This window comes from Amia ocellicauda, chromosome 1 (genome assembly GCF_036373705.1).
Source record: "Amia ocellicauda isolate fAmiCal2 chromosome 1, fAmiCal2.hap1, whole genome shotgun sequence".
NCBI classification, from domain to species: Eukaryota; Metazoa; Chordata; class Actinopteri; order Amiiformes; family Amiidae; genus Amia; species Amia ocellicauda.
The window spans coordinates 56,297,932-56,324,099 of NC_089850.1; the positions used below are offsets into that span (position 1 = coordinate 56,297,932).

The window sequence follows — 26,168 nt, forward strand, 5'->3', positions numbered from 1 at the left end:
GTTCAGCAAGACTGAGGGGCATGTTATCATGTTAAGTTAAAGGCTTCCCAAAAGCCACTGTGTAAAAGAGTCCCATGAAGGCAACTCATTTCTCCAGGTTTTCCTAACAATCCTGCCCCCCGAGCTTGCCTTCAAAGTGGGTCTAAATTAAAGGGACAGTGTGAGAGATAATTGCTCAATTAAACATTTTTCTTATGGCATATGCAGGCCAACAACTGAATTGTTGCCACTCCACCTCTGTTGAGTGATTATTATTATTTTTGGCAACTACCCACTTTAAGAGGTATCGTAAATGTAAATGGCCAATATTTTACCTGGTTTTAAATATACGTTTTAAGGTTGAAGGACTGATATGTTGTTTTGTTTGTAAATATGCTGTGCTTGAACTTGAGGTACATTGCTCTGTTACATATTTAGAGCACCAATGCAATGAAGACAGAAGGGATGCCAGAGTCAACACCTTGATACACAGAAACCCTACAACCCCCTAGGTGTGCCAATTAAATAAAATACCAAACAAGCTCACCATATTAATTTGCCAGGTGAATTAATACATTATTGCTGAAATACCATGCTTAGAATGGATTTTCAATGACATTTTCAAGTGTTTCAAGTGATCCTAAATAACTTGAATATATTAGTTATAAACATCAAATCACTGTTTATGAGTTACCACTACTTACGTCTAGAATAATTTCCAAGAAGAATGTGGAAGTTTCACTACTTTACCCGCAGGCTGTTTGAGTTTCAGAGTTATAATAATAACAGACTTGCATACGTGATTAAAACAATATAAACTGGTGACGTGTGGACACTTAGTTTGATTGGGTTGTGTGACTTGCTCTCTTCTGCAGCTGCTCACAGCACATGGGTCGCGTTCTTGCTGCGCAGATGTCAGCAGCTCTGCGCGTCTCCACCAATGAGATCGGTGCAAATGTGCAGATCTGCGCAGAACTGTGGACCTCTGCGCCCAGCCTGTGTCAGGGAGTTGTTTAACGGGGGCGTTGCGCCTTTAAGAGCCCTGCTCCCAAACACAGCTCTCCCGAAACTTGGGAAGGCAGGCACAGGCGCTCCGTGTGTTGCGGCGATTGTGGAGGAAGTGACGGGGTTGAATGAGAGAGAGAGAAAAAGAGAGAAAAGCACAATCTGAGAACCGGAGTCGGGCAGTGCGGGGAGACAGCAGAGGGCTGGAGTAAGATCCGCACTGGAAACGAAACTAAAGCAGCCCAGTGCAGTTGCGAGCGCAATCTCCGCACCACGGGCACACAAAGAGCGGACTTTTTTTTTTTTGCAAAGGAAAACTTTGGGGGCAACGGGAAAAGAAAGGAAAAGAAAAGAAAAGAAAGAAGAGAAACGACGCAGCAGTGCGCTGCTCCCCTCGGCAGCAGGATGCCCGTGTCGCGCTGCTGCAGGAGCAGGGGGTAACAATGCTGCAGACCCCGACCGCAGCGCCGAGGCACAGGGCTGGGAATGGCAGCGCAGGCTTTGGCCGAGGGATGTTAAATCCACACGATCAATATCTTTTATAACTTTTTTTTCTCCAATCCGGATTCGGTCTCGCTCTTTCTGGGATGTGGGCGGTGTGGACCCTGCCGGTGTCACTTCGGATTACTCGGGCTCTGGCTGCGCTGCTGCTGCTGCTGCTGTCCGCCGGGCTGTGCGCCGAGCTGAAGGTGCGGGTCCGGCTGGGGGACGGACATGTCACGGAGGAGACCCTGGAGGCGGACAGCGAGAGGGATGCCATCACGGTGGAGTTCAAGCAGGGCGACGGGACTCTCATCACTTTCGTGGCGGACTTCAAACAGGTGAGGACGAAAGGCGGCGATGGTTGTCTCCTCATTCCCTAAACAGTGACTCCCAAACCGGTCTTGTTGGGTTTCCTTACAACTGAGCTCTCGATTGCTTAAACGAAGCCTTAATTAAACAGTTCAATTAAGTAATGAAAGGCTCTGGGGCAGGGCTTGAGAACCGCTGCTCTAACACTTTCTTTTGGACAGCGCTTTTACACTTGCGCATCCAGGGCACTGAAGATGCATGTGTATCCAGTTAATGTAACAAATGTAGCCGGGAGGAACATCATTGGTTACTTATTGTATGTCTTTCTTCGACTTTAACGATTACAGTGGGGGAACCCGATGATTTATACTAACTGAAAAGTTGATGTGGTGTAAAATGGATTTGGAAATCATGGCACATCACCTGGTGTTTACGTGCTCAATAAGCAGTCAGTCAGGCGCTATAAACGCATTCCAGCTCTTGCAGTAATTCTTGAAGACCGCAGACTCCCTGATGAAGACTTTGGACGCAGGATGACAGCAGCAGTGGACTTATATAGTTATATAAACTTGTTGGCGTAGCAGTCCTGTAATGTACTGTCCATCATCACTTTAATAGATTCTCTTTCATTCAGCTTGACTTCATATTAATACTATTTGTATTGCACAAATGCAATTAAAAGCAGATTTATTAAATTATCCTCCAGCTGGCCACACTGAGACAATCTGAGCAAAAGGGGGCACCCTATGACTTTTTAATGTATTTTTTGCTAAAGAAGTGCTGAAATCTTACCTGGATTTCAACATGGGAAATTACGCAGCACGTCATTATTTCCTTGCACAATTTACGGCTTTTAATTGAACTAGTCCTAAAGCACTTATTTGCAATTCCTGGAAAATCAAAGTGCAATGGCAGTCCCCTGAAGGCATGATGCACAATGCTGTACTATGCGGATGAAATGGAAGAAATCAAAGCAACTGTCTTTCTTGCAAAGCTGTCTGGTAGTAACTTTATCAGGGATATAAAATATTCTGTTTGTGCTCACTGTGTACTGTAAAGCCTGATGATCTTATCGTGATTGTAGCTTGCGTAATAGAAAATAGGTTCCCAACAAGCCCAAAAGCCTTGGAGCTCCACATCCGTGTAACTGGAAAATGCATTCCCACTAATTGTCAATTACTTTTCAACCCATTTTAAAAGAGGTACTAAAGGATAATGGGCACAGACAGACCACCAGCTGCTACACCCCCATGTCTGCGCCCACAGACTGTCTCTCACTCTAAGTGTGGGGGGGGGGGGGTGACGGTGATAACCTTTGCCCTACCTGTTCTATGGAGATGAATGTCTTTGATTTTGAAAGGTCTAATCAACTTTTTACTTAAATCGACGGAGAAACTCTTCCCTGCCAGCTTGTCCAGGTACAAATATAGTTTCTTCATTAATAATTTAATAACTTTTGGCCAAGAGATATGAACACTGACACCAAAACAGTCAGAATCGCCTGCTTTTCACACGCATTTGAGTCGGACGATGTCATTCCCGCTTGGGGCTGAACAAAAACCAAGTGTAACGATTTACAACCGAAAAGTAGGCTGCTGTTAATTTGGAGTGGCTTTTCTAAAGCTGGGGCTTGCGATGCCAGGCTGTAAAACTGGCTTCGGGGGCCGCTTGGAGAACAGTTGTCCTGCTGTAATGGATAATGTCGGGAATCCCAGCAGGGCTGAAGGGTAACCGTTTCCGAATTCCTTACGGCGGCAGGGATTAACAGCTCCTGCCCGGCTGGAAGTGCGGTCGTTTGCCATGTGATTTGTTTCCAGTGCTGCTCGGAGGAGAGGCACACGCTGGTAGGAAAAGTTTGAGTCGCAGGAAATGTTTCTGTTCCCGTGTGCTGTCCGGACTTTGTAACCTGCTGTTTAAGCAGTGCAATCGAAACGTTATTGTTATTAGTTATGAGATAAGTTTGTTCAGGAATGCATTCACACTAATTGTCTTTATAGCGTGGCTGCCAAATTCACTAAACGTGCACCAGGAAAGCGACGTACCGTTTCATTGATCATATAATTCACAGCATATTAGCTGACAAAGAACTGAAGTAATGTCATTGCAGGAAAGGAAAGATAAAAGACATTTGTTACCAATTAGCTGCTTTGAGCTTTCTTCACATCTCCTCCATGTTTGAAGCTTTGGGAGGGCCTGTCTCAGAAGGGCTCCACAAACTTATCTTATTCCCTTCCAGCTGCACGGGACAGGGGATGGAGCATGTATCTCTGCCTCCAGTATCAGCTCCACTTGAACGCATGTCTCCAATCTCTCTCTCCCTTTATCCTCACATGTGGTTCTCATCTGTTGCCTTTAGTGTTTGTGTGATAGATGGAAAGTTGGATTGACTGTGAGGCAGAGATGCCAGAAGGGAGTCTGTGTGCATTGCCCTCCAGCGAATGGAATCGCTGTCATGGGATGTAAATGATGCTGAGGAAGAATGGGGGACGGGGGGAGGGAATCAAACAGTTTAATTCCTCCTCGAGTGTAACGGAGCCGCTGCTCATATCTCCCACCTATTGGGAATTTCCCTTTCATGATTAATTGCACTGATGCTGCCGAAGGAAAACATCTGCTTCCGCGTAGATCGTAATTAAATTCTAAATGGAAATTCTGAATTCTGACTTGATTGCTCGGTGATGCGTCTGTTTTGGATTTGGATCCTCTGGCGGTTTGTTTTTCTTCTCCTTCGTTATCTGATCTTGCAACAGAGAGAAAGCCGGATGAAGTGTGCGGATTCGGGGGCTTTGAAAGGCGGGCATCCGCTTGATTCTCGCCCCTTTTTTGTGGAATCGCATCGATGTGCACCGGGGTCTGTCTGGACGCATGAGGATTCCAGTCAGTTCTGGAACATTCTTAACGAACTTCTTCATAAACAAACTTTGGGCATTCTTCTTCTTGACCAGCTGTTCTGTGTCTAACCCCCAATACACACACACACATACACACACACCCTTAAACAATATGCAGGCCTGTTTGGTTATTTGTAATGCTTGGAGCTGTACAAAGTAAATGTTAATTCTCAATTCCTGTTTATTAGCACTGAGGAAAGTAAAATAAATCCATACTGACAACTGAAATATGCTGCAAAGTCCTAAAAAACCCTTTTAATTCACTGTCTGAATAGCAGTGATTCATTTAGTGTTTTGCTCCGGACTTGACAAAACCCAAGCTTTAGGTGCTTGTTCCCCTCTTCTCTCTCTCTCTCTCTCTCTCTCTCTCTCTCTCTCTGTCTCCCCCCAGTCTTTTGGGAAACAGAAAAATACGTTAGGAAAAACACTGATTGAGCCAAGCGATTTTCGCGGTGACCCAAATGAGCCAGGCAGATCTATCCGCTTCCAAGCCGCCTGCGATAATTCGAGGCATGTTAACTAAATGGGCCGTGACAAAATAAAAAAGGAATGGGTTTACCCGACAAACGACACCTTGGGTCGATCGTGCTAATGAGGTTAGGAGCCAGGGCCCTTCTCCACGCTCCTCGGGGGTGGAGGGACGCCAGCTCGAGGATGTCGACGGACTCTGGAATTTGCCGTGTTGCGAGCATTCTGTCCCTTGACCACCCGTTTTGATTTATTGCTCGGATCTGGTAAACATTTTACAGGCCCACCGCCAAACAGCGTGGGATAAAAGAGAAGAAGTTTAACTCATTGTGCCCTTTGCAGACAGAGAGAGAGAGAGAGAGAGAGAGAGAGAGAGAGACCGAGGGAGAGACCTGGAATCTGCTTCTGGAATCTGGAATCTGTCAATGTTTCCCCCTGCTGTTGCAGTCTAATTTATTCACATCCTTTATTTAAAACAGTTGCTATAAACATGCCTAATATCTACTTCATTTGCAGTGACATCCTTTTAGAGTTTGTGGAACTGATTCGGCCCAGAGAAAATAAGGACTCCAGCTGATTGGACTGCAGTCGTGGTGCGTGTGTGCATGGAAGGGGGTGTAAAGTTTTGATGGGCACTGCAGCCTGTTTTGAATTCTGATTTTAAGAACATCATTGGTGGGGGTGCAGCTAAATCAATCCAGGCCCTTTTTCATGGGATCGCTTTGGCACAGGGATTCGATTTTGTTGCAATGAAGACAACGCTGGCCCAAGAGCAAGCAAAGGCGGGATTTCCTTTTGGAACCATGGGAGCTTTTTAAATGCAAGTCTTTAACCTTGTCTCAAATAGACCCACCTTGACGGGGGCCTTGCAGAGCGCAGGTAGCGTCTCCGTCACCATCAATGCGGCCCGTCACTGACTCGGTGTGGGACAATACACAAAGAGAAACACGATGGCCTGCGAAAACAAAAGCATTCGGTTGTGACGTATTTATCTCAGCAATCGGAGTTATCCCCTGGCTAAATGGCTGTACAACAAGGGAGTGTGAAAGAAGACCCTCATATTGTTTGTATTATTATTATTATTACTATTATTGTATAGACTTTCCTTTCATTCCGTCACTTTGGTCTCGCCTGCGTTGTGTTTTTGTGTTTTGTTAGACTTCGGTGAATCAGTTGCTTCCTTGCCTACCTACAAAGACGCGCAAAGTTTATACGCCCAAACCGTGAAGCACCAGAGCTGAGTTTATTTGATTTATCCCACCGCTGTAGCCAGGAGAGTCTCCCCTTTGGGATATCTACAAAGAACTGCCCATCCCTACTGAACGAAAGTGTTCTGTTTTTTTAATATATTAACCTTGAGCTCATTTCCCCCGCGCCACCTACACAGTTCACACACTCATACAAGTTAAGCTTTAACAGACTCTGGGATAACCGTCGTTCATTACTTTCTCATTATCTGCGCTACGGTGGCATTATTCTTATTTTCTATTCTGGGGGGCAGTAGGGCAGCAGTTACCGAATGTACAGGTCATCGCGGGTATAAATCCACATTGACACTCCAGAGATTTTGGAAATTAGGCTGTCCCTGACCGCAACACCCGCTGTTAAGCTTTGTATGTATTTTAAGCAGGGTGATTATTATGTTTTAATACACAACCACATTGCCTGTGGCCGTTGTTCAAGTAGCGTCGCTCCTGCGTGCGGTCTTGACCGGTTTGGCTTAGGGTCGTGATCGACAGACCTCAATCGGAAGAGATGCCACTGAATGTTTCGCACTCTCCAATCATAATCTCTAACTACAGGGCTCAGAAGACAGTTGTGTGTCAAGTGTCGCATTAAGTATTGCGTTGGGTTTGCAGAAATGGCCTTTCGGGCAGGTTGTTGTCCGAACCCTTCCAGGACAAAACCTAATTGTTCTCTTGTGTAGAAACTCAATGGCACATTTAATTTTGAACTAGTTTGAATGCGATCTCCTCATCAGTAAAATCACCTGAGGCCATACCAGAGTCATGTGGGAAGGGGTGTGTCTGAGAGCTCTCTGTTGTGGGACCGAGTTGTGTTCGAGACGGTATTTCCACTTAAACACCTCTCTTAAATGCCCTTTGGGGGTCTGCAGCTATAATCAAGACATTGTACACAATGTGACTGAAGACCTGGAATGTAAACCGCTATAGAAGAATGTATCCACATTGTAAGGATTAGAATAAATGGAACCGATTTAAGATTTTGGCCTACCGCTCCAAGGAAACCCATGTTTTCAGTCGTCTTCAGGCTGAATCAGTGGTCAATAGACACTTACAAAATACTTCAGTACTAATGTATCAATTGTGTATCTTTAAGAACACAGCAACCAAAAAACTAACCACCTAATTACAAGCTTTCCAATGAAGAAAGGCATTCGACTGCAACTGTACGTGAGTCCACACCAGCCGCTATACCACAACATATGCAAGCTGTGACGATCTGGGGTCTGACGTTTCTTTGGGAAAGTACTTGCTTTTAGTTCATTAGATATACAAAGATAGCTCCCTCCTAATCCCTGGGTGTTCTTGTCGGGTTAAAACTCTCAAAAGCGACAGTTTTTCTCAACAGCTCAGTCAACACTGATTCCTTTGTGTAAATCTCAGGAGATACAGAGGAGTGGTATACAGAGCCCTCCAGTTCCCATCCTTGTAGAAATTAAGTTGTTTGTTTGGGGGGGGGTAAAATAAATGTGATGCTCGCGTTAATCTGCGTTCAGAGCTGTTTTCCTCCCGATGTCTAACATTCTGTCACCTCTGCTGCAAGCTGACGTCTTTTTGTTGAACCACAAAGCCGGGCAGATGTTGTTGGCTCTTTGAACGCAGCTGATATGAAAGACCTGCTGTTCCCACAATCTGGGACCGTTTCCACAGAGCAGTGAGAAAAAAGGGCAGGTTGTGTTTCATCCTCGATCACCCAATGATGTGACGCTGACTGAGGCCTAGCCAATCGCAGGCAGCCCTGCCCCCTTCCACCTTCCCCCAAACCCCTTGTGTGCTGCTCGGTGGGTTCTGCTGCAGAGAAAAATACCTTTTGACTATAGAGAGTGCTTTGGTTTTGGGTTCAAGGCTTTTGCGGGAGCTGTGATTGTAATTTGTTCTCTCTTTTGTAAGGCCGGAGGAGAGGGGGGTGGAAAAAACACCCTCCAGTCAAGTTTTGGTTCTTAAGACGTTCTCTGAAGCGCACTGCTGCTTGCTTAACTTTATTTTGGGTTTCGGACAGTGAGTGCTGTTTTTGAATCAGCCCAAGGTATCCAAAATAGAACGACGGCTTAAAAAGGAAAGGAAACTTCAGTCAAAAATGTGTAAATACTCTTTCAATCGGCATTCCTTCACATGTAGGTTTTGAACCTGAACAAATCACAAATAATCCCTCAGGAATGAGTTTACTTGCTTGTAGCTGAAGGGAAGGAATGATCTTTTCCAGGCCGTCTGCTAAACTGTGTCGTTTCCTCTACCTGTTGCCTAACCCGAGAGGACACACACACGCACACACACACACACACACGCACGCAGCCCTGAGGCGGGAAGAGCTCTGATTAGTATCGGAGACTTCAGAGGCGGAGGTTTTACCTGTTGTCCTATCGCAGTGATTCATGCACTGCTTTCTCGTGTGCTGCTCTCATTTTCTGTGCTGTTGTAACTGTGTCACTCTTCTGGCACGCGAACGCACTACACCTGCGAGAAAAAAGCTGCCGAGCTTTCTGGTTAGGAAGAGGCCGGGAGAAGGAGATTGAAAGGCCAATGGCGTCCGGGGTGTTAAGGCCCATTAGTTGAAGGCGAAGTTTTGCGAGACACTTATATATATCCTCTCTTGACAGTGTAAGTTTTATGTTTGTTTTTTTAGAGGCAATGAGTGTACCAAGTGACAAGAATTAACTGGGTCAACCTTAGCCCACATCAAGTGCATTTGTCACAATTGTGAAAGCAACGTGGGCCGAGCTTGCCCCATGTTTTTTGTAGCTAGGCTTATTGACATCGGCACTTTAAATGGCTGCGTGCTTTCTGTAACTTGTCCTTTTTTTCTCGCACCTCGAAAGAGTTTGAGGTTGAAACTTGAGAAGCCTTTTCCAGAAGTAGCTTTTGCTGGAATTGGATGGTAAATCTATCTGTTTAAATAACTTGAGTTTGCAACCAGTGAGGAATTAAATGAAAGGCATGCCTACAATTTCACAGTTAAACCTCCTATGAGAAGTTTTTCTGCGCTGAAGGTTATTGAAGCCTGCAGTGTCCCCAAAAGTGATGGAACTAGAGTGACAGTCCCGGAGCTTGTGCACTGTGCACACGTTCGACTCTGTGGAACAATGCCCGAGGTCGCTGCCAGAAAAGAGTTGATCTCATCTGATTTCAGTTGTGATTTCTGCTCTGGCTCAGTCTCAACATCCTGTTTTTTCGTTTTTGGGAACTTCATGGTCTTAGTCACTCGATTTAACTATGTAAATATTGATCTGTAGTTTTCTATATTCTAACTAACCAAGGCAGAAGCTGAGGAAATGAGAGACACTGCATGTTTTGTTTCTTGGTATTTTCTTTAAATGTTCAGAGGTTAGCACTTACCCCACTGTACTGGATGAACTGTGTCAGAAGTTGAAATGTTTATTTATTCATTTTTTGTATATGGATTTCACAATATGGGCCCGTTCCAGCTCTGTGCTAAATGTGATTCAGATTTAAGCAGGGTCCTTAAGGTATAAGAAATCTTGGAGTTTTCCATGGGCAACAGAAGTGAGTTTCCTTGTGGAGCATCTAGCGGGAGGCTGGCCTCCGGGGCATTGGTACAGAATGCAGGTTAGCGGGCCCGGGACATTCCAGTTCACATCGCCAGATTCATGTGTTCTACTGAAAACCAGACGCAGAGTGATTTGTGGTTCAGACGCTAGTAGCACAAGCCGCGTCGCCTCTTCCACACAGCGCTTGGGCTGAGGATCAGCGCTCGAGTGTCCAGAGAGAGGGCAGGCTGTTGCTCATATCTGACCAAAGGATGTGATCAGGCCTGTATTACCATGGACAAGTAAATCCAAGTTCCAAGGTCCAACCAGTGTTCTCCAGTATTAAAGTGATGTAACAATTTTCTTAATTAGGATGACATTAAAATATTTTCTATTTTATTTTATACAGTTTGTTAGATGCTGTTGATTGATGATAAATACCCACAGGCCCTGGAGAGGGGGAGAGTTCCGAGCTCCAAACACCGTTCTCCATATTTCCTTTTTTTTTTTTTTTTTAATACAGTTTGTTCAATGCTGTTGACTGGTGATAAATACCCACAGGGCCTGGAGAGAGGGAGAGATGTGTTGAATGTATCCACTTAATTGTGTAGAGAGCTGGGCAGGAACAAAATCCAAAGATACTGCAACGCTCTTTGGAAGGGAATTTGATCACCCCCCGACCTTCATTCTAAACCATGGCTCACATGAGTTCATTATATGAGATTAGGATTGTGCCACCTGTCATATGCTTTAAGTAATTGATGTGCGATGCAATAGTACTCGTTCACTGGATGAAACTGGATGTAGTGGGGTTGGTGGGATTTTTTTTTTGTTCTAAAATAAAAAAGGGTTGTGTAATAAGTTGTACGTGACTGATGAACATTTTAACAATACATAGCAAAGAATGTACAATGTTTTCACTCTTACCAGAACAATGTGATTAAATTGACTGCATTCACAACTGTTCCCAAGTGACTTTTACATAGTAAACAGTGACTGTTTTTAAACCAGTATAGTACAATAAAACTCACATGTAATCGAAAGCTGAAGGAGTTTAGATCATCCTGTTTCAAGTGAAATTTACTGCAGTGACTTTTGTCGTCTTGGTAGATAAGCCATCTAAGTGTTTGAGACAAAGTAAACGTTTGCTGAACAAATGCATACAAACACACCCACGACGCTCACTTTAAAATCATATATGCCTAGATGTGTGATCCAAAATAATACTCTTATTCCCATTGATTTCTGCTCTTAGATTTGCCTTTTGTTTTGTGCACCTGCCACATCTCCAGGCTACTTGTAACATTTCTAATGAAAGCTCCTACCCGGCGAGACAAGTCACTCAGCTCTCCGCAGCTTTGGGTGAGAAACTTGGCAACTACCTGCACCCACTCCCTTTTCTGTGACGTTCACTTCTTTAATTACTTCTCTGCTTTTCCAGTTACTAAGTTGTGGGGTGGGAGGAGGGGAAGGACATGTATTAGTAGTCTTGCTTTCCTCCTACGCCTCTGTCCTTACAATTCTCATCAATCACTGTGCCAAGATCCCTCGATTTCCCACACTGTGAAATATAATTAATGTTTCTCCACGTCTCTCGGATCAACTTATTTTAACCCTTCAGTTGCTTAATCGGCACTTGCAACATTTGTGCTCAATTTTACTTTTGTCGCAACAACAACAAATGGTCCCAAATACAACCACTTTTAGCTATTTGTTGTGTATTTATTTATTCATTGCTCTTATTCAGAATTTCTGTATGGATTTCAAAGCCTTGGGTCTTGTGCAGATCGCATGCACAGAAACACACTGGGATGAATCAGCTATTCACAACCACTTTATTGCAAAGGGCATAAGAGCCTGTACAAGACCTAAAATCACATGAAATATTTTGTTTTAAAGCTTCAGGATGGAGACCTACTTGCTTAGACGTTTATTCTGGGCTTAGCACGCCTTGTACTTTGTTTTCTGTCCCGGAGCTTGTACACTGTGCACACGTTCGGCTCTGTGGAACAATGCCCGATGTCGCTGCCAGGTAAGACTTGATATCATCTGATTTCAGTTGTAATTTCTGCTCTGGCTCATTCTCAACATCCTGTTTATTCGTTTTTGGGAACTTCATGGTCTTAGTCACCCGATTTAACTATGTAAATATTGATCTGTAGTTTTCTATATTCTAACTAACCAAGGCAGAAGCTGAGGAAATGAGAGACACTGCATGTTTTGTTTCTTGGTATTTTCTTTAAATGTTCAGAGGTTAGCACTTACCCCACTGTACTGGATGAACTGTGTCAGAAGTTGAAATGTTTATTTATTTGTTTATTTTTACAGGTTTCAAAATATGGGCCCATGCCAGCTCTGTGCTAAATGTGATTCAGGTTTAAGCAGGGTACATTTAAACTTCTAGTACAAATCCTTAAGGTATACTTAGAAGAAATCTTGGAGTTTATGTAAACATTTAAATTTAAAAAAAGTAGCATGCGGTGATCAGGAAAGAAGATGGATTTGTTCTTTAATTTCTGTGGCAAATTGTCAGTGTCAGTATCGACGGGGGAACTTTTGGTTTCAGTCACAGTTAGGATCTTTCTTCGTACAAAGGTAATTTATACATCTGAAATGTCAGGCAGCTAAAATCCGTAATGCTTCAAAACATTTTAAACACCTACTAAGATTTTTAAACAAAAAAAAGATCGGAACAAGGTCCGTAATTAAATCCGAGAGGTTGTTCATTATCTCTATATTTGTATAATTAACTCAAGAAATAAATAAAGTACTTTAACATCCCTTGTGCATCTCAAAACAGACTACCCTGTGATTAGTAGCTGGTCTGACATGATTGTGGATTGAAATTAAGTATCCAAGCCCAATTGTGGGACAATCTTCTTATGTTGACTGGTGAAAGGAGGGGGGGTAGTACAAAAACACCATCATTAACACTTGATCTAGCACGTTATGGCAGTCGGGCGCATCATTGCAATCTGAGCGCGGTCACATCGTTCCTCCATGCTCTTACACTTTGAACACTAAACCTGAGAAAACGCATCTATCCTACTTTTTTGTCCTTATCATTTATGAGGGAAGTTTTATGTCGAATGAAAAAGGAGGAAATAACTTTTTAGAAGAAAGAGAACAATCTTGTCGGGGATTTGGAGTTTGAGCCTTCAAAATCGCCCACCGATCACCTCTCTCTGAAAAGTCTCATTAGGAGTAATTACGATGACATTGTGGTCAATGGTGATATCTGGGGTTTCATAATATCGTCACTTAGCAGTAGACCTGGAGGAACCAAAACGAGTGTAAACTAAAACATCAAGAACAGAAATGGGGAGTTCAGTATGTAACTGTGTAATTATTTTAGGAGTATCAAATGTAAACTTATTAAAGATTATATAAATTACTCATTATTGCGGGTAGAGGCTGCCAGTGACAATTAAAGATAATGTATCAGACACTAATTTGTCTACGGGTGATATTTTCCTCGTTTCAAAGACTAATTATGTTAATATGTTCTGATTTGCTTCTGTTGAAAGTGTCTTTTATGTGATGCTTTGGCAAGTTTAGGCCACAAATTGCAGAGTGGAGCCCGCCTGCTTTTTCCTTTGTGTTTTCCGTTTAGTTTCTTTTTCAGGGCTGAAATCCTGAAAGCAGACTTCCATAGCTTGTTCTGTTCACGTGTTTCAGGTGCCTGTAGCTCAGTCATAGTAAAAACTTGTTAATCCCCTGGTTTGAGTTATATAGTTATAACGTATCGAGATGATGGAACACCAGATACAACAGACCGTGCCAATCCTTGCCTTGTTACAATTAATTTAATAAGAGTGCTTACAGTAAAAAATAAAATGGCTCTGAGTATACTAAATTGTAAAGTATACTTTGCCTACATAACCCAGGCTGGCACTTCTTGGATAGTTTTATCCCAGAAATTGAGTTCTGCTTCATGGCGAAGTTGGACATCATCTTCATGCTTAATTGTCTTGGCTAGTTTATGTCCACCGACAATCTTGTTCAGCTCAGGGCCATTTTCTGAAAGGGTGGACAATGGGATAGAGAAGGACCTGGACTAGAGCTAGGCCTGGACATGCTGCTGGCAGAGTATGTGTATGTATATGTATATGTGTGTGTGTGTATGTATATATATATATATATATATATATATATATATATATATATATATATACACCGATCAGCCATAACGTTATGACCACCTGCCTAATATTGTGTAGTTCCCCATTTTGCCACCAAAACAGACCTGACCCGTCGAGGCATGGACTCCACTAGACCTCTGAAGGTGTGCTGTGGTATCTGGCACCAAGTTGGTAGCAGCAGATCCTTTAAGTCCTGTAAGTTATGAGGTGGGGCCTCCGTGGATCAGACTTGTTTGGCCAGCACATACCACAGATGCTCGATTGGATTGAGATCTGGGGAATTTGGAGGCCAAGTCAACACCTTGAACTCGTGATTCATCAGACCAGACCACCTTCTTCCATTGCCCCGTGGTCCAGTTCTGACGCTGATGGTCCGACAACTTTCTATCAGAACCAGCATTCACTTTTTCAGCAATTTGAGCTACAGTAGCTCGTCTGTTGGATCGGACACACGGGCCAGCCTTCGCTCCCCACGTGCATCAATGAGCCTTGGCAGCCCATGACCCTGTCGCCGGTTCACTGCTTTTCCTTCCTTGGACCACTTTTGATAGGTACTGACCACTGCAGACCGGGAACACCCCACAAGAGCTGCAGTTTTGGAGATGCTCTGACCCAGTCGTCTAGCCATCACAATTTGGTCCTTGTCAAAGTCGCTCAGATCCTTACGCTTGCCCATTTGTCCTGCTTCTAACACATCAACTTTGTGGACAAAATGTTCACTTGCTGCCTAATATATCATAGAATATATAATGTTCTTGGAAAAGTCACTTCCTAAAGGAAATAAAAACAAAACAGGGCTGCAGTTCTTCCTCAGCCCTGGAGTCGGTGAGTCTAACTCAAAACAGGCCTTGTCACACAAATGGGTTTTGAGGGGGGATTAGAAAACAGGAAGCGAGTCAGAGCTTCTGATAAAGCTTGGCTGTGAATTGTGCAGCCCGGGGCTTTTCTTCCTTCTCCACTCAGGCCAGCTCTCCCTCAGAAGTCAAGGGACACCTGAAGTGATATCTTCACTACAGAGCGAGACGTGACACCCGAACATGGCCCCAGTCTGAACTGAGTGAGGCATCGGGCAGGCTCTGACACAGAAATGTAGTTTGCGTGGGATGTCCTGAGCACCACACAGGCTTTTAAACATTAACGGCCTGCTTTTTGAAAGAAGAGGGATAAGTTTGTTTGCCTAGCGATATTGAAAGCCCGGAAAATGGCGCTGGATCGCTTTGTTTATGTTTTTCATGGAGCAGTAAGTGGATAAGAGATGTATTTCATATAACCTGCTTGAAAGGAGTTTTTTAGGTCACTAAGCCAATCTGCTTCCTAATATATGTATAGTGGGAAATGTGTTATGAATAAGGACACAGAAGTCTCGACACAATACCTTCCTTCAGTCCCCCTGACCGGCATAAAACCTCAAATTAGTGCCGCGGCTTGAAAAAGTGTGCCACTGTTCTCCCCTTGCTTCTACCGAGCTAATTTCCCACACCAGTGCTGCCAATGCCTGTGACTTTAATGATCACCTTGGTAAAAAAAAATCTGTGTTAAAGTACTTTGTGTCAGATGATTGTACCATTTCTGGGAAGACTCTGGGTCTGAAGGATTTCTGGTTGTTTGAGAAAGTGATGACTAATCACAATAAGTCACCGCACGGCCAACTGTGTATTAGTTTGAAATCTGTCAGTATGAAGTCATCGTTTTCTCAGAGTCAAGGTTTCTGTGTTAGGGAGCTTCTGTAAACTGGAATTGTAAGATGTTGAAATCGGTTTGTGGCTGCATTACATATTCTATCCCTGCTGCACCCAATCTTACTGGAATAGCTGTTTTCCCACCACATTAAAAACGAATGCATCGATGCTATCATAAACATTCATACTGCTCCTGCCTGTTTTAAGCCATCGTGTGGAGTCATACATCCCCATTTCTTACAGCGCTTTCAAACACCAGCCTGTCAGGACTCGGGTAGGATCTGGCGTGTTTTCAACCAGCCTGGCCTATCTCTCAACTATCATGTCAATGCCGCGTGACGGATCCCTTCTCTCAGTGGGCAAATCTCAGCCACTTCCTTCACCACCTGTTATTTCCCCGTACACGGGCAGATACAGAGCCGTTGCGCAGCTCAGCTGTCGGGAGGCTCGAGCGCCAGGCCCGGGGCAGGCCGGGGGATGTTGCACTTGGCAAGAGGGAAGCGTTTGACACCGCTATCGCCTCATTAGCAAACCTTATCGGCAGCGGAAACGCAGGCTGAGCTTTGTGTGCGCCAGCTGTGGCTGAACCACTGGGGAGGAATCTCTGCTCCTGCCAGTATTTTCTGTTTTTTAATTTATCGGTTTTACTCCACAAGATGGCATGTCACGGTGGTGCAGAATAAGGTGGTGGTTTGTTTCTAAGGTTGTGAGCCTCTTTTTAATTTAATCATTATAATATTTAAGCAATATTGTAACATGAAACATTACTTTCATCATTTGGATTTAAGACGCTGATTTACTCTTTTTCCATTCAATAATATCTAATGTGCCAGTTGTGTGAAAGACTGTTAGCAGCAGAAATCTACTTCTGCACAACAAACCTTTTGCTACAAGGGTCCGTTTTCCTTCCCCTGCTTGGATTTGGGGTATTTTTAGATCCGAGGATGTCACAATAAAAAAAGATCAGAAAATGACAAGATCTTCACTTGGTACTGAAATGGCAAAACGGTCACAACCTATTTTAATCATGAATCATTCCTGTATTATTATATTAGTATATATTTAGCTCCTATCTGTTTTAAAACACCCCACACTTCGCTGGCGGGCCTGAAAAGCGCCCCGTCCTCACAACAGCTCGAGGCGCAGACGCAAGCTGTCAGCACAGCCCCGTCTTTTGTCTGTCAGCGCGGCTCCTTTTATGCCTCGAAGTTTCCCGTGTCCGATTCCTCGCCTGCAAAGGGACGGGAAGATGGGCAGGAACTGTGCCGGCGTTATCAGATCCCTGGAGTTGCTGCTCCTACTTGATATCCGAGTGTTGTGTTTATTAAAGGCACATGTTGACACTGCACTGAGCAAGACTACTTGACTGCTTTTTTGTGTGTTTATCTTGCACTCAGTATGCATTTATCAAGACGGTGGCATACAGACTTTTCTAACTAGTTTACACAGTTTAGGATTTCCTCTCACAGGAGCAGATGCGCACAAGACAATAACGGCTTTGTGGCGTTCGTGTTTGATCCATCGTGCATCTCCCTTTCAATCTGTAACGCCGCGGTGCCAAGATTGGACTGGACTGGGCTCCCCTGCTCTCAGGCTGGGAAAGTGCCCGGGCTTTCTCACGAGCTGTCAGCTGAAGTGGTTACGCCGTGGCGCTGCACACCCTTCCTGAAACAGAAACGCGCCCTGTAATTAGTGTCACTGGGCCCAAAGCAGTTAGTCGCCCGCTCACTCACTGAGCCTGTCGGGGTCCGTGCCGTCTGCAGGAATGCACGGCCCCCCGTCTGACTTTTCACGACTGTGTGTGTCAAAACTCCAGCTAGCTGGGAGGTCCTGCTTTCACACGGCATCACCTGAAGGGCACAAGACGTGTTTCTCTTCCTTTAAAATGTTATTTCCTCTCTTTTAGAGAGGTTTTTCTATCTCTCCATCTCAGTCTGTCGTATCTAATGGGCACTAGTGGATTTTAAAGGAAGGAAGTCTTGTCCAGTCTCAATCATTAGTGTCAATTGCTTAATAACAACCCTCACACAGAGTGGATAAATACTGAGGGTCCCTGTGTGTGTGTGTGTGTGTGTGTGTGTGTGTGTGTGTGTGTGTGTGTGTGAGAGTTTTCTTTAGGGGATCTGGACATCGCACAGTGAGAAGCAGAGGCACCGCAGACAGGAGAGCCAACACATGTCAGCGATTGAAAAGCGCTCGATCAATGGGGAGCCAAAGACAGTGCCCCCCCTCACAGTCACCTCAATGCGGTTTTCACACTGAACCCTTTATCGCTGCGAGTTGTTGTGCAGATCCGTATTTTTTTTTGTCTTTTTCCAGCAGCTTTATCCATCCTGTCAATCAGTTAGAGTAAGGCACACTCTTTGATAGCCGTTTTATTTCATGATTGGATATAAAAAGTACCCGGCATCAAATTGTGTGATCTGTTTATTTCCCAGTTTTATTTTTCTCTTTAGATAGTTCTTTGTTTGCTGTTTGTCCTTAAACACTGTGTCCTTTATTTGAGATACCGTGCTGTGAATGAAAGACTTTCACTGCTGTAGTGTGTGGGCAGGAAATAACGGCTATAACTATAAATCCCACTTTAATCCAGCAGAAACAACGCAATGTTTTACACGAGCCTTATGCTCATGTGGGAAATATGTACTTGGCTCCAAAAAGGCTGTGTTTTAGACTCCTTTTCTGAAACGGTCCGTCACTTGCATCGCTCTTGCTCCCCACAGTCTTGACGCCATTCCAGCGCACCTCCCTGGTGCAAAGACGAGTGATTTTGATTAAATTACAGTCTACCAACATCTGCTCACAATCCGAGGGACATGTTATACATCTATATTATGATATGGCATTATAGCGTGGGAAGTTTCTGATAAGCTCTACCCAAGGGAGCAGCAGGATCTGGCTTGAAGACCTACTGAGCAGAACTGAATTAAAATAAATATCTCTATACTGTACATCAAATTATTATTATTATTATGGAAAGGCTGCTCTTTAATTGAATGTTGTCCCTGGAATAGACACCTGAAACAAAAGTCATACACGACTGAGTGGTCTTGGTTTTGCAGTAAGCGAATAATGAGAGAGACTCATCCTATCCCAGTTTTGACAAGCCGGGATAGGATGCATCTTTCTCCTGACAGGTGTGTGTTAACTCGCTCTCTCTTGTTCTGTCTGTCTGGCAGGATGTGAAGATTTTTCGTGCTCTGATCCTGGGGGAGCTGGAGAGGGGGCAGAACCAGTACCAGGCGCTGTGCTTCATCACACGGCTCAACCACAACGAGATCATCCCCAGCGAGTCGATGGCCAAGCTACGCCAGGTGAGGGGGTTTAGCAAGTCTCTGACTTTTCTGCACATTAGAACCAAAGAACATAAGTGTCCAATCGAGAGGAGGCCATTTGCCCCATCGTGCTCGTTTGGTGTCCATTAATAACTAAGTGTTTTTGAATGTTCCCAAATTGTCTCTTCAGCCACATCGCTGGGGGAGTTTGTTCAGATTGTGACGCCTCTCTATGTGAAGAAGTGTCTCCTGTTTTCTGTCTTGAATGCCTTGAAGCCCAATTTCCATTTGTGTCCCCGGGTGCGTGTGTCCCTGCTGATCTGGAAAAGCTCCTCTGGGTTGATGTGGTCAATGCTCTAGAACAATCCATAAACTCTTAACATTGTGTGTTTAATCTAAGCATTTTGTCATCTATAACAGGCCTTTAAAAATTAAGTTACAGAAAAAGAATTTTTTACTCATCCATTGAAGCCTGGCATCCCATTTTTGTATCATTCGTTTGCTGACCAACGTTGACTGATTCTGTGTTCCAGAAAAACCCGCGGGCTGTGCGCTCGGCGGAGGAGAAGCGGGGGCTGGAGCAGCTGTCCATGAACGTGGCGGTGAACCTCAGCAAGGCCGGCCAGCTGAGCGCGCACATCCACAACGTGTGCGCCGAGGCCCGGGAGGCCGTGTACACCCGCGACGCCGACGTCCGACACTGGCTGGACAGAGGTAGGGCCCCCACTCCTTCAGCGCCTCTCGGGGGCTTCACTACAGTTCACCTCAAATTCATCTACCAGTGCGTCCCCCGTAACAGAAGAGCGGTGGAACCACATTGTATTCACTGCGCTGTCCCCCTTCCAGCAGCTCCTTTGACCATAATTAGTCAACTAGAAGTGATGCTTAATTTGACCACCAATCTGTAGATACCTTACATGGGGGTATTGTGTTCCTCTAATGTGCGCTGAGACGTTTGATTGCGTTTTATTTATTTATTTTTGAGGCTCGTTGCTTTGTTTGAACACGTACACAGTAAGAACAAACTGGGAGATCGGTCTCACAATTGGAGCAATGTGATACGTTCACAACAGTCGAACAAATAATAAAACTGAAGCATTTAATTAGCTTTTGGTTGATTAAATGACAGGTTTTACATGACACTTCCCCACTTTATTATGATTAGGAAAAAACGGTTTGTTAACCAAGCATGATGTTAGTAACACCCGTCTCTCTATCTCTATCTCTCTCTCTCAGGAGTGGAGGGCTCCATGTTTGAGATCTTGCCCCAGACGGTGGACTTCCCCGGCATACAGAGCTGTCACTCCACCCGGGACCTGTGGCAGCCCTGCACGTGCAGCTACGGCCTGCGCCTGGAGTGGTACCCCTGCCTGCTGAAATACTGCCGCAGCCGGGACTCCACGGGCAAGGTGACCCCTTACAAGTGCGGCATCAAAAGCTGCAGCAAGGGCTACCACTTCGACTACTACGTGCCCCAGAAGCAGCTCTGCCTCTGGGAGGAGGACAGCTAGAACAGGCCCTCTTTGTTCCCAAGTGCCTCCCACCCCCCAGAGAAACTCTAATTCGATATTTATTTTGTCCTTTGATTATTTAAAATGAAATCATTTAAATAAACACATGCAGCGACACCTACAGCCCGGCGAGTAAACCGGCCGTCGTTGAGGATTAAGAGCCGACGACCGAGAAAATAAACCCCCATGGAGTTTGTGGAAACTGTGATTTAAGCTCCCGTCCCGGTCTGTGCCATTTTGTGAACTGGAAAGCAGGAGTGGGGAAGGAGAGGGATTTCTCTAGAGCAGGGAGGATCACTGACACTGATCGGCGGACTGCAGGGACACCTTGCCTCTCGGGTCGTCTCCTCGTGGAGCTGGCGGCCTTTTGTTTCTAATCTGAATTAGACCTCTCGACGGCCGAGGTTTCTACTCGTGTGCGTTCAGAGGTGTGGATATGGGATTCGCGGATTCAGCAATTAAGTGGAGATCGACTGCCTTGGAAATGCGAGAGAAATGTGGAAGAACAGACATTTATAAACGACGGCGGACTCCCACCCACGGTGTCCCATGATTCGGTCACCGCAGGGCTGTCAGGTGACACGCTGCACAGTTCTCCCGTGACACGGACAGGAGCCGTTTGTGATCTGTTCACATGCAACATGATTTCCAGATTTGTATTTTTACCTTCGTCACCAAAACGAGTTGCCTTAATTCTCCTCCTGCAGGTTTTATTTATTTTTCCGCAGAATAAAATGATTAACGAACCTTTTTTCCTCGCCATCGTCTAGAGATTGTGTTGCTTCTTAATATGGTTGTACATATTTTATATAAAAATATATATATTCAAGTCTGAGCATAACAATAAGTCAAAAAAGATACCAGAGTTGACCTTCTCTAACTGCCAGCAAACTTCAGTTTCCCTGCCAAACTATTTTGTGACTCATTCAGCGCAGACCTCGGGACAGTGGAAATGCATACTTGGTGTTTAATTTGGATATGAAAAGTCATTGCTTTGGCCTTGGTAAAATGAGAGATCTGTCATTTTTAAGGGCCTCAATGGCATTTAATAAGAGGTTTTTGTTAGTTTTTTCCTCATCGTTATGTTAATTTATTTAATTACTTTTTTCAGACTTGTTCGGAGAAACCTAGTATTGTTGATTAAGTAATGAAAGGACAGGATTTCTTATGGTGAGCTGGGATTTTGGACTGTAATTGCGTTAGTAGACAATTTATACACAGACTTTATACACAGACCTGTTCCCAACCATTTGCAGGAGTGTAGCCCGACCGCACTGTTGAGTTTCTCCCGTACTGTTCACGTACATGTCACTTGTACATTAGGTGCAGGGTTTTACCGACTTACTTGGTCCCCATCTCTGTGTTGTCAGCTGCGGTCACCCCTGCGTTTCCCCATTGTGCGACTGATTTTAATGTGGGTTAATCATGCATGCCTGGTTTGCTGGCTTCCAGAGTTGGCAGTTGGGTGTGTGGGAGCAGGAGGGGGTGGTTGTGGCATTTAGGATAAGGGAGAGTCAGGGGTGAGGTGCTGTTTTTGCCCTTTGAAAATTGCTTCATACTAGTTTTCAGAATCTAAGTGGAGTTTGAATTTGGCTTCAAGCCATAGATTAGGGCTTCGTTAAAGGAACTAGTCAAGCAGTGGTAGATTTACCAATAAATCAGTGTTTTGGTTCAGTTTCAGAGCTTGTCAGCTAGTGTCATTTAATTTCAGAGGCTTAAGGTAGTGTTATCGATGCACCACTGTTGACCCTAGAAGTCTCGTTGTGCCTCGGAGGCAGTGTTGCACTTCTCTTATCAAGACCCCTGACCCATTTCACGCAGGCTTCATCCAGTTTGAGAAGGCAGGGCACCTGAGTCCATATCTTCTGGATCAGGATACAAATAAAGCTATGTGCCTCCACTCTTCCTTCCCCCAGCGGAGTCCTGTCCAAACAGACTGTGCCAAGTCCTCCAGACCTCTACACGTCCAACTGCTAGGATATATCCGGTGCAAATGTGCCCCCAGGGCTTTCCTTCAGAGCTGAGGTTGCCCCGATTGCGGTGAGGTACAGCTGAGAGACTGTACGCACATATCCCCGGCTCCAGCCCCCCACCCCCCCAGCTCTGCATATTTGCGTATCTGTGCCGCCACAGTGACATTGATGAGCCAAGACAACGTGGGAATGGGGCGGCAGCGTCAGTGAGCCGCCGGAATGAATGGCGCTCGCCGGATTAGTTGATCCCCGCCAGAGACCGGCAGCGGCTCGGATGGGGCAGTGCGTACCAGGCGGGAAATTCGAGAGGTGGGTGCAGGACAGTTGTGATCTTGTTGCCCCTTTTTTTGAGCTGTGGTAGGGCAGTGCTGCTAGTGAAATGTACTTAAACGTTGAGATACTGCAGACGGGGAGGCGACAGCTCACTGTAATAGCCGTGCATCCGAGGGACTGTTGTATCTCTGACGACTTTATGGTTGTCGCCAAAGACAGATGTGCCTTTCTAGGAATTTACCTAATCTTAAACATCGCCTCCTGTTGTGATATGTCATTAGGTTTTATCCCCAGTCAAAACATGGAAGTGCAAGTCCATTCATCACCGTTCACAGCTGCGCAAAAGTGTCCACGTCCATGTTTCGCCTTCGTTTGACTTATTTCGTTCAGTATGTTTAACCTCCGTAGTGCCCCAAACCTTTGCTTCTGCTGAGTGCCGTCAAAGTGTGATGCATTTGATTTGTCTGCAGCGTTGTTTGGCGAAAGCACCCCTGACCCAGGACCTAGGATACAGTTCTGTGGATACTGTAACCTGACCAGTTTGTCCCCTCATTATCTTGGCCACAGCAGAGATGGCAGATCAGTGTTTAATCATCCATGAAGGAATACAAAAACGACATCACGGAGGAGAGGAAGAATGCGAAGAATGTGTGGCACTGACGGTAGTCTTCTGGTACAATTGAAAATGCCAGACATCCTTGGTTAGGATTAGTCTATACAATGTCCCGCTGTAACCCTGATTTTGTCTTAAAAGAGTGTTTCTGCTCGGCTAACATTGCCTTATGGGTTAATATAGGATTATATCCAATTATACGTCTGAGATAATTGACATATCAAGTCTCGTTACTTCTTCAATTCAGTTTCCCTCAAGAGAACTGAAACTTCAACTACTTTCATCTGGATTCCGACTTTAGCTTGTGCACTCTTTCATAATGCCTTGTTACTGGATGTGAAACCATATTGAAGGGATTTTTTTATTCTTCACCGATTTCTCTATAATTCCACAGCGGAGTGATCACACCATTTATCTCTTCAGGTTATAATGTTGCCAAAATCAGGTCGTGTAACAAGTCCGTGAGGTTAGTCTGTGTCAGTTCTCCCCCACAGCAAAGCAAATATGTGTCAGGAAAGCTTGGATCCCCGTATAGGCCAGATTTAGGAGGATGAGACGCAAGTAATGAGAGACAGATGTGCACAGTGGCCTTGCCGAGGCCCGCTGTACTTTCCCTTGCTGGCCGGTATCCTGCGCTTTTCCTCCCACAGGGTTTTTTGGAATCAGTGCGTGGAAGGTTCTCAAAGTCTCTTTAAACACTGTGTTGCTCTCCCAGCTTTGGGATTTGACTAGACTGTGTTTTCTCTCAGGCCTGAGTGTACAATTCCTCCAATGTCAACACCCTACGGTTGTCCAAAAAAAAATATATATATATATGTAAGCTGAAAATAAAGGGAAACTATATGTGTTGCATGACTATTGCAGTTCATTACCAGCTGAAAAAGATTATCCTCATAGGTTTTGTGATGTACGTTCAATAACAGTAGAGGTTGTTGATTCCCATCCCTGTGTCAAGGCTGTTATATAAAGAGCTAAACAACATCACATTTTCCAATATTGCACTCATGTCATTGTAATGAGTTGGTGAAGAGGGGATAAGTTTGAAATTTCAGAATCGTTTAGTTGGCTTTTGATTGAGTGAAATAACCATCTCAGTTGGTACATGTGGGTGAAAATGGAGTGACATCACTTTCCCAGTAATCCTTAAAATACGTGACTCAATGTGATGCTTCTCTTTGACATCGTGATCCAAGCTGTCGATGCAACAAACTGTAGAAACTGTAAAGATGTTTTTAAAGATGTGTTTTGTGTTTCATTGTCTCTTATGCAATGTTGTTGTATCTGCATATCAATAACTGCCAAACCAAAAAAGAAAAAAAACTGTCTTGTGGGTCGAACACTAACCACCGAAGAGAAGCATTAATGGAAATCATGAAGTGCCTTAACACAAAGCCTTATTTTCAGCTTTTGATAATACATCCCAGACAGAACTATTTTTCTATTAAAATATTGTGTAAAATAAAAAGAGTAATGTCGAAAAGATGAAGTAATTTGTAAAATAAATAAATATATATTTGTCAATTCTATCCGGAATAAAGGCCTCGTTTTTTTAACTGCAGTGCGCTTTGTGGGGAGTGATTTCTTGTAAAGCCTTCGAAAGAAAAATGAAAGGCAACGTTCGTGGGGAGGCGCCGAGGAGACCCAGTTGATCTTAAAGTTATCAAGAAGAAACCGTTTCAAAGGGAGCGGCTTATAAAAGGCCTAAGAGTTCAGCTTTGTCCTCTTTCTTGTTGATCTTTCACCCGTACCTGGCCTTCTGGCACTATCTGTCCATATTTACCAACTATAAAAAGTTAGCTGTACAACAACCTGCAATATTTCCATCTCTTTTCCAACTGCCAACCAGTGAACTTTTTATCGTGAAACACCCTTACGTGCTGAGGAAGAGGAGGAACGAAGCGGAGGAAATACCATCCCGGGAAATTTGCATTTATGCCTGCAATAGGTGGCAATGTTTCATGGGCCCATACACACTGACTTGCAAATTAAGTGGCTGCCATTTGGCTAATTCTGATGTTTCAGTCTTTTTTTTTTAATTGCCCCTTATTTGTTACGCCACTAATTGATTTAAAGTGGTCCTTAAAGGATTTCACACTGAACAGGAGAGCAGGGGCTGCCAGATCAAGATTAGCAGAGAATTATTTCAGGACTGTGGCTCCATCTACAGGTTTGCTTCCACTTTGCGGCTCTCTAATGTCTGCGGAGGTTAAACCACCATTTGAATAGACCCAAATGCCTTCCGTGCCCGTGTCTATCAGCCTTCTGCGTTTTTGCTGACCACGGCAGTGATTTTTATTAATCTTAGTCCAATTTGCAGGTGATGAATTGAATGAAAGCATGGTCTACATTAAGGGATCCCAACAGCGAAGAAGACAAACAATCTCAAACCTACACTGTTAATAAAGTCAGCTCTGCTCAGCTGGTCGGGGTCAGGAGACGCATATGTGCAAAGAAATTGCAGACTGCATGCTTAATATCAGTGGGACGATTATCTGTTCTTCTGAAATGCTCTTGGGGACGCATGGCGGGGTTCATTTGGCAGGTAGTGGCTGCCTATTAATGTGCTTTTCAGAGAAGTAAAAGGGGAAAAAATATTGTATTTATCTAATATATATTCAGCAAAAAAAGGAACTTTCAACTGCTTTTATTTTCAGCAAACTTAATGTGTAAATATTTGTATGAACATGAACAGATTCAACAACTAAGACATAAACTGAACAAGTTTCACAGACATGACGAACAGAAATGGAATAACGTGACCCTGAACAAAGGGGTGGGGGTTAAATCAAAAGTAACAGTCAGTATCTGCTGTGGCCACCAGCTCCATTAAGTCCTGCA

General features: G+C 44.4%; 1 protein-coding gene across 1 annotated transcript; it reads left to right on the forward strand.

Moving 5' to 3' along the window:
• Positions 1–1,013: 1,013 nt before the first annotated feature.
• LOC136753770 (out at first protein homolog) lies at positions 1,014–24,856 on the forward strand. Its single transcript, XM_066710146.1, has 4 exons — positions 1,014–1,805; positions 18,865–18,999; positions 19,494–19,674; positions 20,197–24,856. The coding sequence occupies exons 1-4, from the start codon at positions 1,572–1,574 to the stop codon at positions 20,469–20,471; spliced, it is 825 nt and encodes a 274-aa protein (XP_066566243.1). The 5' UTR covers positions 1,014–1,571; the 3' UTR covers positions 20,472–24,856.
• Positions 24,857–26,168: the final 1,312 nt, after the last annotated feature.

Bases quoted from the DNA above. Each gene is read 5' to 3' on its own strand.
- LOC136753770 (XM_066710146.1), top strand. From the start codon at position 1,572: ATGTGGGCGGTGTGGACCCTGCCGGTGTCACTTCGGATTACTCGGGCT. The intron at 1,806-18,864 runs GTGAGGACGAAA...TCTGTCTGGCAG, and splicing joins TCGTGGCGGACTTCAAACAG to GATGTGAAGATTTTTCGTGC. The intron at 19,675-20,196 runs GTAGGGCCCCCA...TCTCTCTCTCAG, and splicing joins CCGACACTGGCTGGACAGAG to GAGTGGAGGGCTCCATGTTT.